Genomic DNA, 19,556 nt, shown 5'->3' with positions numbered 1-19,556 from the left:
GAGCTCTACTTTGCCAATAAGGTGGTGTACCTACTCCTTCACAATTGCAGTGAGGGACTAACCTCAAAAACAAAGGGAACATATTTTCTCATTTGCCTTACTTGGTGAAGGTGGTTTTGGTTTTATTTGCCTAGATTTGTCATTGGTTGCATGTTAGCATGCTGACAGTAACATTTAGCGCAACACACTGCTGTGCATAATTATGCCCCACATTTCAACTAGCATGGCTGAGGATTCCTGTTTAAACAAAAATTCAAACACTGTGAGCACGGAAAAAACAACAACACTTCCTTTCAATTTGGCTGGATATCAACCAAAACCAAAGCTACCATAAGTATTTTGTTCTGTGGCTTAGGTGAATTAACCCTTTAATTTTTTTGTGAATTATTTGCATAAACCAATGTTCAGGGTTGCAGTTTTCCTGTGAAAGTCAAAACGGACAGAGACTTCTTGAACCCAGATTCACAAGGCTGGATCCTGTCAGGGTTTTGCAGAAATGCTTCGCTGCACCAATCAATAGCCCCTTTTACACAGCCAGTGAAAGCCGGGAATATGCCGGCCTTTCGGCCCTCCGCCCTGCTGTGTAAATGCGACAGTTGCGGAACGAGGGAAGAAAGGTGCGAGTGATCGTTCCGGGAATTTTACTACCTCGGGGGGTAGTAAGATTCCCGACACGATCAGTTCCGCCTCTCTGTTTAAATGCTCCAGCTTGTTGTTGCGGAACAGGGGGGCGTTTGATGTTCCATAGTCTACGTTCTAAACATGCGACCATGTTAGCAGTTGAAGGACGTGTGTTTAACATTAACCACGGCGGCCTGATGTCCCGTAAAAATCACAAAATAAAAGGAACGGTGTATAATCTAGCTGATCATAAGGTCCGTTGCTCAATCCAAACCCCCGCGCTTCATTTTGCAGAGTGTATGAGTATATTTCTGCCCAGGAGAAGTTGTACAATGGAAAGCTAGGCTAGGCTAAGTAAGGGATAAAGTATAGCGAACGGGTCACTTGCTAGAAATAAAGACCAACAAGCTGAAGCAGGAGCCCGACGCGCAGCGGAGGGCTCTTGTTCAGCTTGAAGGTCGACCTAGTAACGGGGGAATAGTCTGCTCGCCCCGCTAGACTGTCTGCTTCAGCTGACTGAAGGCTCCGGCTCAGCTGTTAGCCACAGAGCTACTGTTTTGCTAACACATTCCGCCGCCGCTATTATTATCCTAAGTCTGAGCGTATATCCACACTTTATTTCTGTCTACAGTAACGTGACTTCACACACTGTGTGTATGTGTATGTCTGATTGGCAGATCGCTGCCCTCACAAAGAGACTCGCTCACAACCAACCTGTCACACACACACACACACACACACACACACACACACACAGAGGTGAAGCGGTCGGATTGATTTAGTCAGTTTGGTTAACTGTCCCAGTGATGTTGGACTCAGCGCGTAGCGAGATCAACTGGCACATCGTGGGGACAGTAAAATACGGCCCTCTTACTGCAAGCTCCAGCACTTCTGCTCTCAATTCACCGGCCATTGTTGTTGTTGTAAAGCAGCTGACCGGCGCGGCGCTAAATGTTTACGTCACACCTGACGCTGTTTACAAGCACCTCTTTCATTCCGGAGCGCTGTGTAAAAGGGACTACTGATGCGCCAGCAGGCCGGCGTTGCTTGGTTCTGTGTAAATAACACAGAAGCAAGCAAAGCCGGCATATTGGAGTGATGTTGTTCCGTCAATATGCCGCAATCTCTGTGTAAAAGGGGCTAATAGCAGCAATTGCCGCTGTTCTTGTAATAAACCTTATAATACGGTTGAATTGAATGGTTAAATGATTTAAGGCCATTTGTGTGTGTGTGTCTGTGTGTGTAAGCATTAGGATACAGAAGAAAGAAAACGCTCTGCCACTGCTTCCAGAGCCACGTGTTTACCATGGTTGCCCATGGCAACAACAGAGCGGACAAAGCCAAGCGGAGTCCTTGAAAGAAGCGATGCTGAGAGAGTGAAAGGTGCAACAGGCAGATGTAGGGAAACAGTGTGTGTTTGTTTGTGTGTGTGTGGGTACACATAGTCTTGTTGAACAAAAGGACCCTAGAAATCGCAGTGCAGCTGTGTGTCTCTTCTTTCTCACATACGGATGTTGCGTTTCCTTCGGTCTGTACAGTCACAAGCCCCACTGACCTCAGCTCCATTGAATCAAATACTGTCGTGTGTTTCTCTTCCAGTGCTCAATCCGATGACAAAGTGAGGGTTGAGAAGAGGGACAGCACTCAGTTTGAGTTCCCGTCTGCTATGAACACAGTCACAGAGTTTTACTGCCACTCCCAGGAGAAAGGTGGGTTTGTTTTGTGCCACTGTATGCCCCCATTCTTCTAAATCTTTAATCCTTATTCCCTTCAGTCATTGGGACCGAGACAGACATTCAGCTACTGTATAAAGCACTGGATTTGTCTGAGGAGTTGGTCTGTGGCTAATATCTGTGAAAATGTGGTGTGTTTGTGCATCCATAACCTCCAGGCTATCGCTCTCTGTCAAGTGTGGCGTCTTTGGAGAGCCCAGTGATCTGCTGTCTGGGGCCGCTCATCCACTACCTCCAAGAATTCCACTTGGAAAAAGTTCTTCGAAATGAAAGGTCCATGCAAACCAATGTCACACACACAGACTCCAAGTGTTATTATCCATGCAAACCCCCACTGGCCATTGAAATCCTGGGTAAAACGATGTGCCAATTAATCGAGAAATGTATTCCAAGAAAAATAATTGCTCTACTATTTTAATAACGGATTCATCTTTTCAGTCGTTTTTAACGGAAACTTTCTCCAATTCCAACTTTTTAAATTATTTAATTAAAGGTTTCACTGCTTCTGTGTGCTTCCATTATAATCTGGAAATGTCAAACTTCTTCCTAATAGACACATGGATCATTTGATCATGCAACTGTGTGTTTTAATATGATTTTGTGCTTCCTGCAGTTCGTTCCGGCGTCTGTCCTGTGCGTCAGAGGGTATGATCCTCAGCGCCGCCACCCTCAGGAACCTGGAAATCCTCAGCAATCAGGTAAGAAGGACTGGAAAAGGGAGCATTGTCACTGTGAGCTTGTAGGTATGCGGTAGACTCTTTATATTTACTTTTTTGGTCTCTACCAGATCAATCTATGGCTCTTTAGCTGCTAAATTTGTCAAATGTTTTACCAGCTAGACATATCGTATATCAGCAGCACATAACTGTGTCGACAGCAGCCCAGCTAGCAAAATTAGGGCTGGGCGATATGACCAAAATCTCATATCCCGATATAGGAATTTCATATCCCGATAACGATACATTTGACAATATAGCATATTTTCTGTAAATTCAATTAATAGATATAAAAATGTAATATAAATAATTAAATTCTCAAAAAATAAAGTATTTACCCATATTTGATTATTTTCTGCTTTAATTCAAACACCAATTTTCAAGCATTCAACAAAATAGAAAATGCAAATGTGACATTTGAGTAGTTTTGGGCCGTGTGGGGTTTCAGGGCACAGAATTGACTGAATTGGTGGATTCCTCGCTAGCTAAGCTCTTCAGCTGAGGCGGCTTGTAAATTCACCCCGCGGAGAGGGTGACCGCCCCGGGGAGCGCAGGAGCTTCTCACCGCTGAGAGAGCAGCCGAGCCGCGCATTCTGGGAACATTGCGAGCCGGGAAATGAGCGACAGCCCGTGGGGACAGCAGCCAAACTGCCCCGCTAGCTTGGCTGCTAACCCCCGCGAGCCTGTCAAGCGCTGCCCGAGTAACGCCGGCTCGACTGCTCTGTCAGCGGGGATATATGATCCACTCCCCATGGTGCAAACACCGACAGGTCTGTTACCGATGGGTTTCAGTGTCCGAAATTAACTTTGATTATCACTCAAGCTAGAAAAGCCTGTGCGGTCGGGCAGAAATAGTGTGATGGAAGCGCAGCAGGGCCAGGAACTAGGAAGAACTTAGTGTTTCTGCTTCAAAATAAAAGTCAAAGTTGACTTTAATTCCTCACATTTCACCAGGCTTTTAATGTGAAGTTACGCTGTAGGAAATCTTCGGTAGTTTGTGTCCTAAAGAGTGGGATTGGCAACATAACGAAATAAACGATATTGCAGAAAATGAAACGATTTTTGTTTCGTCAAACGATATATTTCGCCATATCACAGCCCTACTCCAAATATGTCAAGACAGTCTCGATTATTTCTGTGCAACTTGTAAAAATCTGTTTACAGTCATAGTTGTACAACGGACTGTAGAAATGTAAAATTAGCTATTTAGTTGAACATCCAGGTAGTATTTATTTATTATTATTGTTATTTTGTCTGTCTTGTCTGTTTATGTGAGGGGGGGGGGGGAGCGGTCTAAGTATTGTATGTGTCTACTTATTCTGTTTTTGTCCGTATGTGTAAAATTATGTAAAACCACAATAAAAAATAAATAAAATAAAAATAAAAAGAGAGTTAAATTTATAATTTCTCCGATCACCCAAAAATAGTCAGATGTGTGTGGGTGTCGGCTCTAAGGGTTAGCACGACTCTGGTGCCGTGTTGGGTATATTGCACACGTCACACTTGGAGTTCAAGCTCAGTTCAAGCCATCTCGGCTGGCTGCTCGTGACCTCCATCATCGGCTCACCTCTTATATTTGAGACATCAGAATGTTTTGTTTCTTCCTTCTGAGTTTTGTCACATTCAGATGACGTACCCATAAGCTGTGTTCTGTGTCCTTTGGATGACAGACAGATGGTGGTGTGAAGGGCAGTCTGTTGTGGGTGTTGGACCACACACGCACTCCGTTTGGGAGGAGACTGATGAGGAAGTGGGTGAGCCAGCCCCTCACAGACCCACAGTGAGTACAAGATACGACTGTCTCTGTAAACGGGCATGTTGCTAGCTAATAGCTATGATGGGCCCCATTTGTTTTCATACCCTATATTTACTTACCACTTTACAGAGCCTAGGCTGTGTATTATCACCTGATTTTTATTTCAGTGCACACACAGTACGGACAGGTAACGGATCGTTAGGAGATTTTCACAAATTTTAACAAGTGATTTTGTCAACAATTGTTTTCCAGAATCACTGACTCCTTTATGTTTATATCTGCTCTGTGAGGCTTGGTGGATCACTTTAACCATCACAAGGGTACTTTCTTGTTCTGATTAAACTTCTCAGGCAGTGCTTTTGCTGCATTCCCGTCTGTGGGACAACTGTTAGAAATGGAAGAGATTCCAGTGTTGATGATTTGCAAGTGTGCACATCATCCAACCATTCACTTTTTTTGAATAAAAAAAAACTGTGCATTGACATATGCACAGTTTTACTGTATATAATATAACATTATGATATTTAAATGTGTGAATAACTTTGAACAAAAGATTTTGTCTGACATGAGGAATTTTCAGAAAGTCGTAATTAACACTTTATTTGAACGTAAGACTTTAGATTTTTATTATTTCTCAAACTGCCTTGCTGCAGTTTGAAGCAATGTGAGCTTAATGTGTGCTTCATTTGGGCCTTACTTTGGGCAAAATAGGCCTCACTAACATGACCACGCGGTGTTGCTTTCTCTTGATTGTGCAGGAGGGACAGACAACAAAAATGTACAATGACTGCAATGTTAATTATTTGGTATTTATTTATGATCAAATCAGACAAGACATTATGATAACAAATATCAGGAGGTAGTATTTAATATACTTTGAATGAAATTCTCCAGTGTCACATAACTCACAATCGTTAAAGATATAGAAAAGAGAACATAATGTGAGCACTTTTTTGCCAGCAGAGCGGTTGTTCCTCTTTTCAGAAACACTGCAGGGTGAAAACTCATTAAAGAAGTGTTTTTGTGGCGACCTCTTTAAATAAAAACGCCGAAAGTGACTCACTGCTCTTTTGCTACAAACAACCGCTCAGTTATGAAATTGCAGTACCGTTCCAGTTCTTTTCTCTGCAGTGTAATTTCACTATCCGTATATTGATTGTGTGAGTTCTTTGTGTGTGCGTGTGTGTGAGTGGCCCTCCACCTCCCATAGGGCAAGGATTATAGCTGTGGAGTGGGCAATGCTCTCAGATTACACCGATAGCTCAGAATTTCGACATGAATAAAACCCAGATTACACCCAAGCACATTATTTCTGAGACGCACAGGACAGAAGCACGACACACGCATGTGCACTTGGTACACACACACGCACACGCACACACACACACACACACACACACACACACACACACACACACACACACACACACACACACACACACACACACACACACACACACACACACACACACACACACACACACACACACACACACACACACACACACACACACACACACACACACACACACACACACAATATACATTCATGATTGAGTGCGGGCTTAATGTCCAATTTAATATATAACCCAGCCTTTTTTTTCCCCCCAGAACATTTGTGCTCTTTGTAATCACTTCAGCCTGCTATGTGACACATGTACTGTATTTTGGTTGTGACTGGAATGGAACACTTTGATTTCTCTGTCTTGTTGGCCTCCTTTTTTTCCTATCTATTTGCTGAATTTCTCTCTCTCTCTCTCTCTGTCTCCCTTTCTCCTTTCTTTCTTCTTTTCCTGAACCCACAGTTCTATCTCAGAGAGGCAGGATGCTGTGCAGGAGATCCTGGAGTCGAACTCTCTCACTTTAAATTCCATCAGATCGCTGCTGTCTCATTTGCCTGACCTGGAGAGAGGTATCTGCAGCATATACCACAAAAAGGTAGAACATGCAGACACACTGGCAGACACCTCTTGGCCCAGAGTATAATTCTGTTCTCCACGACCTTGGTCTTATTTGTGTAGATTTAGTCATCATTCCTGTCGGTTATGATAACATTTTACTTGCCATCTTAAGAATGGATCTGAGGGCGCAGTGACACACTTAAAAACTGCTCACAAAATGGTCAAAACTACAAAGATCTGGCACAGGTGGTATAGGGCAGACCTCCTTTCTCCTTGCTGTTTTGCATAAGAATGAAAACCAAGACTATGTTCTCTGCCTCTGTTTCCTGCCCTTTCTCTCACTCTCTTTTCTTTTTTACAGCGTGTTTCTTGATTAACAACAGGGAGCAGACACCCCACTGGCTCTTACCTGATTGTCTGACACAATTTCATTTCCGATCGGACCCATTCTTTGAAATGTCAGAATGTTTTCATCCCACGTGGGTGCGTGTGTGTGGGTCGGTATGAGTGTGTACATGGTTGTGTGTTGAACAGAGATGTGAGAGGCGGTCTGGTCTGAGCTTGATGTCTTGTTTCATGCTCAACTTCCTGTCTCTTTTATATACTGTGAACAGCAAATGATCAAATTCCAGTAAACACATAGACACACACACACATGCACACGCACACGCACGCACGCACGCACGCACGCACGCACGCACGCACGCACGCACGCACACACACCGGGACCCTAATTGTCATTTTGCCTGTCTGTAGATAAATGGGCCTGTGTGTAATGGCCTGTGTCTCTATGGCTCCATTGACATAATGGGTGGGAGGGCATGCTTATGGTCTCCAGGCACTGTGTGTAAGGGTTCATAAAAGAGCATCACAGGGGCTGCTAACATGGGGGACCGTTAAAACTGCAGCGCGTGATTGATACCACCAACCGTCGTCAGTGTGACTCTCATTAACCTTTCATGACTTGGTACTATACTGTGACATCACTAATGGCAATATGAAGTCGATATCATCTACAATATCACTTCTCTTTAGAGGTATTTCTGTGCAGAGCATTGATATATCAATACGTTGATTTCATTTTAAAGGATCACTGGTTTTTAAAACTGCAACATTGATCATAAGGAAACGTCAGTCGATACCATGCATTAGATTATAGAATACTGTAGGCTATGTTTATTATACTGTGTTTGAGTTTTTAGTGTCAGTGTTTTAGCAATTACAATGAGTGCTGACATTCAAAACCAAGGATTAATGGCAGGATTTGATCATAAATGAGCCACAGGCTCATTTGAAGGTTATTTTTTCTCTTGTTTACAGAATCACACACACACACACACACACACACACACACACACACACACACACACACACACACACACACACACACACACACACTCACACTCACACTCACACTCACACTCTTGAGATAGAAGATGTCAATGCCTCTCATATCTTTGTGTGTGTTCCAGTCCTCCACCCAAGAGTTTTACCTCATTACCAGCAGTCTTTCTCGCGTGGGGCTGGAACTGCAGGCCCTGCTCCCAGCTATTCAGTCACAGATTAGCTCTGCGCTGCTCCGAGGCCTCTTGTCGGACGCTCCTGACCTGCTGGCTCCAGCCCACAGCTTCCTCAAGGTGCTCAATGAAAAGGCAGCCAAGTAAGTATCCACAAGCATGAAAAAGGGGGTATCGTATTTTGCACTTGATAGCACTTAAAAAGTTCCTTAAAAACTTCTGCCTTCTGTTGAACAAAGCTTTATGGGGGACTGGGGTGCTACTCGGAATATAGGTGGACTGGAGATTTTTCCCTGAGTGGTCATTAGATTTAATTTCATTACAAAAGATTATGGTCATTCAAGTCAATATTACTATGTTGTACTATAGTACACTCACTGTAGTCCCGTGGATATGAAGTGCAGGGCTGGCAAATAAGTATTACTTTCATTGTAAATACGTCTATTGATTTTTTTTAAGCCCTCTGATGAATTATTTAGTCTAAAATCATGAGACACAACAGTCTAAAACCCCTTTTCTTTTTATGTGCTGTTAAACAAAACCGGAAAAAAAGCTTTTTAATTTTTGCTCAATAAGTGCCTTAAAAAGATTACCGGTACTTGATCATGCTTGCTGTCACTCTTAATAGTATGGATAGAGTTCCACAGGTCCTTGTAGTTACATAGTTATTACTCCTGGACAGCGTGCTTGGATGTGTACTGCAATACAGTCCCCTCCAAAAGTATCGGAACAGTTAGGCCAATTCCTTTATTTTTGCTGTAGACTGGAAACCTTTGGGTTTGACACCAAAATATGAATATGAGACAATAGATAAACATTTCAGCTTTCATTTCCAGGTATTTACATCTGGATCTGATACACAACTGAGAAGATAGCCTTATTTGTAAAGGAACACCACATTTATAGGTGAGCAAAAGTATTGGAACAGATAGACTTAAAATAAGTTTAAGTAAATAAGACTTAATATTTTGTTGCAAATCCTTCGCTTGCAATAACTGCATCAAACCTGTGACCCATTGACATCACAAAACCTTTGCATTCTTCTTTTGTGATGCTTTTCCAGGCTTTCACTGCAGCCTCTTTCAGTTGTTGTTTGTTTACTCTCTTCAGTCTCCTCTTTAGCAGGTAAAATGCATTCTCTATAGGGTTTAACTCTGGAGATAGACTTGGCCAGTCTGAAACCTTCCATTTCTTGCCCCTAATTAACTCCTTTTTTTGTTTTTTTGCAGTGTGTTTTGGGTCATTATCTTGCTGCATGATAAAGGATCTTCCAATCAGTTTGGTTGCATCTTTCTTTAAATTGTCAGACAAAATGTTTCTGTAAACTTCTGAGTTCATTTTGCTGTTGCCATCATGTGTTACATCATCAATGAAGATTAATGAGCCCATCCGAGAAGAAGCCATGCAAGCCCAAGCCTTGACATTGCCTCCACCGTGTTTCACAGATGAGCTTGTATGTTTGGGATCATAAGCAGATCCTTTCTTTCTCCAAACTTTAGCCGTTCCATCATTTTGGTAAAGGTTCATCTTGACAACAACACAGTAACACATGATGGCAACAGCAAAATTAACTCAGAAGTCTACAGAAACATTTTGTCTGCCAATTTAAAGAAAGATGCAACCAAACGGATTGGAAGTTCCTTCATCTTGCAGCAAGATAAAGATCCAAAAAAACTGCAAAAACAACAAAGGAGTTTATCAGGGGCAAGAAATGGAAGGTTTTAGACTGGCTAAGTCAATCACCAGACTTAAACCCTATAGAGCATGCAATTTACCTGCTAAAGAGGAGACTGAAGAGAGTAACCCCCTGAAACGAACAGCAACTGAATGAGGCTGCGGTGAAAGCTTCGTTATTGCAAGCGAAGGATTTGCAAAAAAATATTAAGTCTTATTCACTTAAATTGATTTTGTAAATGTGGTGTTCCTTTACAAATAATGCTTTCTTCACAGTTGTTCATCAGATCCAGATGTAAATACCTGGAAATGAAAGCTGAAATGTTGATCTATTGTCTCATATTCATATTTTGGTGTCAAACCCAAATGTTTCCAGTCTACAACAAAAATAAAGGAATTGGCCTGTTCCTACACTTTTGGAGGGGACTGTATGTTAGGAGCTGCCATCATATGTTGACTGTTTTTGTTTTTTCCGCGGAGGTCGGGAAACAAAACAGAGCTGTTCTCAGATCTGTCCGGTTTCCCGGCACTGCAGGAAAGGAGGGAGCAGATCCAGGCGGTACTGGATGAGATTCAAGACCACCGCAAGGCAATCCGCATAACGCTGAAGGCCCCAGCACTAGACTACACTACCGTCTCTGGACAAGAGGTACAGACGAAATGTTCCGGGCGGAGGGAAAGAAATGTGGGAGGAGATCGATGGCCTGATTTGGGTGGAAGGCTGAGTCACAGGGAAGATCTGATGTCTCTGTGTGTGTGTGTGTGTGTGTGTGTGTGTGTGTGTGTGTGTGTGTGTGTGTGTGTGTGTGTGTGTGTGTGTGTGTGTGTGTGTGTGTGTGTGTGTGTGTGTGTGTGTGTGTGAGAGAGTGGGTTTGAATGTGTGTGTGTGTGTCAGTTTTAATCAGGAGTGACATTTTCTTTCGTCCGTCTTATTATATCAAAGTCTTCCTCCTCTGCCCCCAGTTTCTGATCGAGGTGAAGAACTCGCTGTCGTCCACTGTTCCACCTGACTGGGTCAAAATCAGCAAGTGAGCTGCCACACACGCACACACTCACGCACACACACAGTTATCTACACTTTTATCAGTTTTTCTAAAATGACATGATAGTGGCATTGATTGTGTTGTCAAAATTATGCTCTGTGTTTTCAAATGTCACCTTCGACTAACAAGCTATCTTGAGTTTTGAATATATATCTTTTTTTTTAAATAAGTTTTGTCTGAGATTTTGATGAATAGGGGAGAACGGGGTAAGTAGGCACACTTTTTACTCTAGTGAGAATTGCTCATCACCTAAACATCTTTCAATAGTCATTCCTACATTAAATTGAAGCTTAAGGTGTTGGCTTGAAATGTGTACCCCTCACTTTTTCTATCTTATTGTAATAAAGAAGAAATTAATCATCAAAGACACCCTTACACATTGTGACAACCAACCCCATCAAAGGGTCAGTTGTCACACACTATGGGGTTGTGAATAATCTTTGTGGATCCTGCGCTGTGTCCCTGACCCTAGTGCCCCCCGGCGCAGAAAACTGAATGAGGAAGAATCAATCTCCTCAGCCAGATATAGTGTTCGCTATCTTACAGACATAGTTCTCCGGCGCCATCTGGGTCAAAAAATACATTCCTTACATATATTTCTTATTACGCAGTTTGAGTATCTCAACACATAACCTTCACCATCAAGGTAAGGTCAGGATTTTTGTTGATTAGCTTACGAATATTTAGAAGTCAAGATGGCACAAGTCCAGGGCTGTACAGTGCGACAGTTTTGATCGCATTTGCTACTGAAATTGATCATGTGCGATGATGAATACAAATCCATTCGCACCTGTGCGACAGCTTGCTAATGAGGAGAGGCTGTCTTTGAAACACAGAGGAGCTCTGCACAACACTGCTTAGAGGGCTCTACATTAACACTGCGGGTAAATGAGTCTTAGGCAAGTAAGTTATTGAGTCCACCCTCCACTTTGGCTGGTGAAAGATATGTGTCCTCGGGATCTGTGCTCGTTCAGCGATTCTAGGTATAAAAACTTCACCTACGACAATTACAGGAACGAGACGGCACATTACCGCAGTTAAGTTAGCGCGTGTACAAACAGAATATTTCCTGTGCGCCTTCACATTAAAAGCCTGTTACTAGCCGAACGTGAGTTGACTTTTATTTTGAAGCCGGTAAGAACAGGAAGTTAGCGATTTTTTTCTAGCTTGAAAGGCAACTCATTCAGCTGCAGCAAGCAGTTAACAGTAGCCTAGTAGTTTGTTTAAATAGACTAGGCCCTAGTCTATTTAAACAAAGTTTTAAATAGGCCACTGAAAAGCTACTCCCAACACATTCACAACAACCTATTTAATTTATCCTAAATTGTACCAATATGTATACTTATGTATTTAATAGGCTATGTTTAATGTTTTAAAGTTTGGTTTTAATTAACAGAAGGACATTATAATAATAATAATTCTGAATCAGCAAAAAATTGCAATTGGCAGGTTAGATTCTTTTTTCTAAATTGCAATCAGTGCACCCCTATTCATTTTTCCATAATTATTACTGCACACACTAGGATATAATATTAATTGAGAATCTCAAATGAGACCAAGATGACATGCTCAAAGGTAATTAGAGCCAAATGCAAGGGTTAAGGTTATGCAAGTTTTCGATCATACTTTGTGTGCTACCAAATTTATTTTTGTGCTACTGAATTTTTTTGCTTGCTAGCACCAGTGCTACCACCTAAAAAAATAAGCGTACAGCCCTGCACAAGTCTAGACTGTAACGTAACATTCCACAACAATACTTCTATAAATACCTATTTCAAATAAATTATACCAAAGTGTTTTATATGGAAATGTTCAGAACACATTAGGCTTTGTTTTCTGAGGTCTACTTATGTCCTAGAGACCATTGTGTACAGTCATATGAAAAAGTTTGGGAACCCCTCTCAGCCGGCATTATAATTGACTCTGCTTTCACAAAAAAAATACAAAAGTGGTATGTCTTTAATTTACCAGGAACAGCTAAGTACTGGGATGTTTTCCAAACAAAGATTTTTTGAAAAGCAGTATTTGGTTGTATGAAATAAAATAAAATGTGAAAAACTGGCTGTGCAAAAATATGGGAACCCTTGTGGTTTTGTTGATTTTAATGCCTGTAACAGCATGTAAAACTGATGATTTTAAACACAAAGTTGGTTGGATTATGTTGTTAAGCCTTGAACCTCATAGAATTGCCTGTTTAATCATGAGAAAATGTATTTTAGGTGCCTAAATGCAAGTTGCACTTCTCTTTGACTCTCTGCTGAAGTGAGACAGAATGGGATCATCAAAACAGCTCCCAAAAGATCTTAAAACAAAGATTATTCATTGTCATGGTTTAGGGGAAGGCTACAAGAAGCTTTCCCAAAGGTTTCAATTGTCAATTTCTACTGTAAGGAACGTTGTCAGGGAATGGAAGGACCCAGGCACAGTTGCAGTTAAACCCAGGTCTAGCAGACCAAGAAAAGTACAAGAGCGCCATATGCGGCGGATTGTGAGAATGGTTGCACACAACCCAAAGATCACCTCCAGTTGCATGGAGTATGCAAAAGCTCATTTAGACAAGCCAGCTTCATATTGGAAGAAAATGCTTTGGACTGATGAGACAAAAATTAAGTTATTTGGTCTTTATAAAAAGCAGATGTTTTGGTGCAAATTGCGCTGAATTGTTGAACGATGTACAGATGCACCATCTGCAGCCAGATGTTCTTGCAGGCCTTTGGAGGTGATCTGTGGGTTGTGTGCAACCATTCTCACAATCCTCCACCTATGCCGCTCCTGTTTTTTTCTTGGTCTGCCATGCCTGGGTTTAACTGCCACTATGCCTGTGTCCTTCCATTTCCTGACAACGTTCCCTACAGTCGAAATTGACAATTGAAACCTTTGGGAAAGCTTCTTGTAGCCTTCCCCTAAACCATGACAATGAACAATCTTTGTTTTTCAGATCTTTTGGGAGCTGTTTTGATGATCCCATTCTGTCTCACTTCAGCAGAGAGTCAAAGAGAAGTGCAACTTGCATTTAGGCACCTAAAATACATTTTCTCATGATTAAACAGACAATTATATGAGGTTCAAGGCTTAACAACATAATCCAACCAACTTTGTGTTTAAAATCATCAGTTTTACATGCTGTTACAGGCATTAAAATCAACAAAACCACAAGGGTACCCATATTTTTGCACAGCCAGTTTTTCACATTTTATTTTATTTCATACAACCAAATACTGCTTTTCAAAAAATCTTTGTTTGGAAAACATCCCAGTACTTAACTGTTCCTGGTAAATTAAAGACATACCACTTTTATATTTTTTTTGTGAAAGCAGAGTAAATTATAATGCCGGCTGAGAGGGGTTCCCAAACTTTTTCATATGACTGTATATAAATAATTGGCTTAAATGGTGAAAAATGAATTGCGATTTTTGAAAAACCGGGACATTTGTGTGAAAGAAGAACCTTTAGTCATCCTGTTGAGTTGTTTTGGCTCTTGAAATTGCTTCTCCTAAGCATTAGCTTTAACAAAACACAGTAGGGGAGTGCACAAAACATGACTAATATAAAATTAGGTCCAGACGCTTTTTGGTAGAAATGTTGTCTCTACTTTCAAAAAACATTAGGAAATTAGACTGAATGAAGACTTTGAACCACATATATAATGATTCATGGGATGTATACTAATAAAAGTTTCAAACAAACCATTAAAGATCTCCTATTATACTACTTTTCTGGTCTTAATTTCTTGTTAAAAACTGCTATAGAGCAACCTGACACGAATCACATCACAAAAAACCATATAGATTTTCGGGACACTCTTCCTCTCACCCTAGCGAGCACAGCAGTCTGCTCCACACTTGGCTCTGTGCTTCTCCGCCCCTCCCCCCCCCCCCCCTCCTGCAAACCCCACTCCGTTGTGATTGGTTACCTTCCTTCCGGAACAATTTCAGTAGCGCGAGCGGGAGATTTCAGAGAAGGAAGGTGGGGGCATGGCCAGAGCTTGCCTGAGCAGCATTACCATACATGGAAACATCCGCTTGTGTGATGAAAAGAATATCCGTGTGACGAAAATAATGTCCAATGATTTGTCACATGATTTCTCGACCGGCTGCCCTAGTGTTTAGTGCTCTGCACAGCCAGCCCAGACGGTCAGCAGGGAATACGTCAAAATGCATGTACGTCATTATTTGATAAGCTAGTGTGGTTAAACATGACTATAAATCATTATAACAACGTTTATAGGTCATAAAAGTCAAAAAGTATCATAGGTCCTCTTTAAGTAAATATGAAAACAATAATAACAAACTACTTTCACACTATGTATATACTCTATGCACTATTTACAAGCTAAGTGGTAGCTGGGGAGCTTCTGGGTCTTGCTTCTCACGGTGTTTTCTAATCCTGTAAGGGACTGACAGTATCACGAGAACATTCCCCGGAAACAGGAGGACCTCTAGTTTGAGATGATGTTTTCATTTTATTTTTCAGCCATATCTTCAGGGAGATATTAACAAAGATATGCGCGCATGCGCCGGCGCGTCCACAGACCTCAGAGGGAGCCACACATTTCCCTCAGGAATTGCTAGCGAGCAAAACAGAGCTACAGGGGAAAGTGATGATTATACATTTGTCGGGTGGGCCAGAAAATGACTCCAAATTATGTCTAATATTGCTCCATGGTTGAGTGAATAAGAAAACTCTTTGCTAATATGTTCTCAACAACACAGTATGAGGTGATGATACAGTCCCCTCCAATAGTATTGGAACGGTGAGGCCAATTCCTTTATTTTTGCTGTAGACTGGAATCATTTGGGTTTGACACCAAAAGATGAATATGAGACAATAGATCAACATTTCAGCTTTCATTTCCAGGTATTAACATCTGGATCCGATACACAACTTAGAAGATAGCATTTTTTGTAAAGGAACACCACATTTTAGGCGAAAAGTCTATCTGTATTGGAACAGATAGACTTTAAATAAATTAAAGTGAATAAAACGTAATATTTTGTCGCAAATCCTTTGCTTGCAATAACCGCATCAAGCCTGTGACCCATTGACATCACCAAACTTTTGCATTCTTCTTTTGTGATGCTTTTCCAGGCTTTCAACGCAGCCTCATTCAGTTGCTGTTTGTGTTAGGGGGTTACTCTCTTAAGTCTCCTCTTTGGCAGGTAAAATGCATGCTCTATAGGGTTTAAGTCTGGAGATTGACTTTGCCAGTCTATAACCTTCCACTTCTTGCCCCTGATTAACTCCTTTGTTGTGTTTTGGGTCATTATCTTGCTGCATGATGGAGGATCTTCCAATCAGTTTGGTTGCATATTTCCTTAAATTGGCAGACAAAATGTTTCTGTAGACTTAGAGTTCATTTTGCTGTTGCCATCATCATTTGTGTTACATCATCAATGAAGATTAAAGAGCCCGTATTTATCATTTGGTGTCAAACCCAAATGTTTCCAGTCTACAGCAAAAATAAAGGAATTGGCCTCACCGTTCCAATACTATTGGAGGGGACTGTATATCAAGGTTGTGTTTAAGCATGTTCAGCTGCCCCCAAGTACCTACAAAATTAAATGCAATTCACTTTCTAGGCCCAGAAAGGGTGGCAAGAGGTGGTCAGGTTGTGCAGATATCAGATATTCATTGCAAATAAATTAAGTTTTGAGTTGATGCAGCATTGAACTTGGCTTGGTGGATCTGCCATCCTACAGCGGGAGGAGGTGTGGTCTGTTCCTGGCAGCCTCACCTCTTCCAGTCTGTCTACACTGTGCACTTTGAGGTGTCAAAAATTGTTGACTTAGCAGAGGAAACACCTTTCCAGAACAATTTGTAATGCTTCTGCTCCCTGTCACACTATATCTTGTATCAGGACACTTCCTTAGATTGTGTTTCCAAATTCTAAACCTTCACTATATTTGAGGGTAGTAGTTCCCATCCCAAGGGTCGTGATTCCCCAAAGTGTTTCATGCAATATACGGGATTGTAGGGTTTTGCAAAGTTCAGATATTCTGCAAATGTTTGCTTTTTATCAGGTTAGAAACTGGGTTATTTTCAGGCCTCTAATAAATGAATATATGGGTATAAAAACACTCTTGACCTGTTCATAACCTATAGATATAAGCAACTAGTGATGATTGGTAATACATAATGAAATAATAGTTTTAGGTGCAATAAGCTAAAAAGGTTTGTCATCTTAAGTATAGAACTAAACTACTGTGTATTTAGTATATACTTGAAACTGCAATCTGGACTGCCGATCAATTCTTTCTACCCTCTCCTCTGCAGTACAAAGGCAGTCGGCAGGTATCACTCTCCTTTCCTGGTGGATCGTCACAAGAAGCTGCTGCAGCTCCGAGAACAGCTGATGCTTGACTGCCAGAGGGAATGGACCAATTTCCTTGAGTATGACACACGCACATGCACATGCACACACACAAACACGCACGCACACACACACACACACACACACACACACACACACACACACACACACACACACACACACACACACACACACACACACACACACACACACACACACACACACACACACACACACACACACACACACACACACACACACACACACACACACACACACACACAGAGAGAGCTGGTCATAAACTTCGAAAAGAAACTGCTCAAAAAAACATGTCAGTCTGTGGTTCAGAGTGATGCCTGCGTAACTCTCTCAGCAAGCCAGAATTGGTCTGTTCTAGTAAAGTACAAAGTCAGAGCCATCTGATCAGGACTCAGTATGCACTTACCTTAATTTACACTTGAAAATCTCTTTCCTCTCTCCCTCTCTCTACAGCCAGTTTGGGGAGCACTATCACACCATGAAAAGGGCTATTAGTCACCTAGCAACCACGGACTGTCTCTTTTCATTGGCTGAGGTGGCTAAACAAGGGGACTATTGCAGGTGATGTCCTCTCTTGATAACCGTAAATATTGGCATGTGTGTATGTATGCAAATTTGTATTTCTATTCATGAGTGTGTTTTGTGGTGGTGGGGTGGTCCTATGTCATGTCCTATAGTCTCAGACAGGCTGTGTGTGGGAGTGCTTAGCAGCATGCTCCACCAGAACGCCAACATCTCTCCCACTCACTCACTCACTCACTCACTCACTCACTCACTCACTCACTCACTCACTCACTCACTCACTCACTCACTCACTCACTCACTCACTCACTCACTCACTCACTCACTCACTCACCTTTAAACAAAGCAGGCCTCTCCAGTTTGTGTGTGTCTGTGCGTGTGTGCGCGCCCGAAAGTGCTTGAATATGTTCGTTTGTGCATGCAAATTTACTAGAGCCTTGCCAATAGATTATTTGGTCAATATAGTTGGCCAATATTGGTTTACCTGAGATCAATTGTATTGGCGTATGTTGCGATACATGTGTGTCAATGTGTATATGTTATATCGTTGGTGTCTGTGTGAGTCTGTTTTCTGAGACTGTTCTCTGCGTTCAGGCCAGAGGTGTGTGAAAGACAGTGTCAGATTATGATCAGGGACGGACGCCATCCTGCCATTGACATACTGATGGGAGAACACAACCAGTATGTGCCCAACCTCACCGAACTACAGGTACGCTCATACACACACACACACACACACACACACACACACACACACACACACACACACACACACACACACACACACACACACACACACACACACACACACACAGTGCTGTAAACAGAGTTGGGCCGGACCACACAGACGTTTGCTTGCTCACTAATTCATTGAGACAGTTCTGAAACAAAATTGCAACAGCACACATCCATAAATACTCACATGATGCACACTCACACAGTCTTGCGTGACACCACACACACTTCCCTGCACAGTGCTGAAGTGGGTGTAGGATAATGTTCCAACAGAAGCACAAGCCAATTGCGAGAGAAGCCAAGCTTTCAATCCACCCACCCCCTCAGCTGTGCGGGACAGCCTGAAAATAACTTATTCTATCGCCGCCTGCCTACTGCCTGTGTCACTGTTCTTCTCCTCTCCCCTCCCCCTCAGGGCAATGGCAGGAGAACTCTGATCATCACAGGTCCTAATATGGGGGGTAAGAGCTCCTACATCCGACAGGTGGCCCTGATCTGTGTCATGGCTCAGATGGGCTCCTACGTCCCGGCCTCTGAGGCCCGTCTGGGAATGCTGGACGGCATTTACACCAGGTATGACCACAAGCACGTCCAGAAGTGACTTGATGCTTCATGGTAGTGTACGCAGATAAAACTTGATATCAGGTGGGTTGGCAAAACAGAAAAGCAATCTAACATGACAAAGGCACCTACCGATGATTGATAAGCACAGTCCATTGTTTTGTGTAAAATTGACACAACAATGCAAACTAAGGCGGTTCTCTCTTTCTACTGATAAGCAATAAAAAAAAATTCCTGCATGAGGCCAGACATGAGAAGCAACACATTCAATTAAATTTACTTGGCAGCCTAGAATGCATGTAATGAATGTATAGTCCAACACATTTTAAGGTTAAATCATGGTTGATGCCGTTAGTCTGTCACCCAAAGAAGCTAAATTTAAGGCCAGTGTAAAAAAATCTAAAGGGCTACAACAATGGAACGAGACT

General features: G+C 42.0%; 1 protein-coding gene across 1 annotated transcript in view; it reads left to right on the top strand.

The window, feature by feature from the left end:
- msh3 (mutS homolog 3 (E. coli)) overlaps nucleotides 1-19,556 on the top strand; it is a 49,324-nt gene that overhangs the window by 11,021 nt on the left and 18,747 nt on the right. The window contains exons 9-20 of the mRNA XM_080039042.1: nucleotides 2,221-2,330; nucleotides 2,513-2,627; nucleotides 2,968-3,052; nucleotides 4,741-4,850; nucleotides 6,632-6,764; nucleotides 8,200-8,387; nucleotides 10,399-10,567; nucleotides 10,882-10,946; nucleotides 17,235-17,351; nucleotides 17,764-17,871; nucleotides 18,427-18,541; nucleotides 18,983-19,140. Coding sequence (XP_079895168.1) covers nucleotides 2,221-2,330; nucleotides 2,513-2,627; nucleotides 2,968-3,052; nucleotides 4,741-4,850; nucleotides 6,632-6,764; nucleotides 8,200-8,387; nucleotides 10,399-10,567; nucleotides 10,882-10,946; nucleotides 17,235-17,351; nucleotides 17,764-17,871; nucleotides 18,427-18,541; nucleotides 18,983-19,140 — 1,473 coding nt within the window. The remainder of the gene's footprint in view (nucleotides 1-2,220; nucleotides 2,331-2,512; nucleotides 2,628-2,967; nucleotides 3,053-4,740; nucleotides 4,851-6,631; nucleotides 6,765-8,199; nucleotides 8,388-10,398; nucleotides 10,568-10,881; nucleotides 10,947-17,234; nucleotides 17,352-17,763; nucleotides 17,872-18,426; nucleotides 18,542-18,982; nucleotides 19,141-19,556) is intronic.

The sequence above is a fragment of the Ammodytes marinus genome (assembly GCF_949987685.1).
Source record: "Ammodytes marinus genome assembly, chromosome: 2".
In the NCBI taxonomy this organism is placed as follows: Eukaryota; Metazoa; Chordata; class Actinopteri; order Uranoscopiformes; family Ammodytidae; genus Ammodytes; species Ammodytes marinus.
The sequence above is the reverse complement of the archived record's forward strand: the minus strand, read 5'-3'. Positions and strand labels throughout refer to the sequence as shown.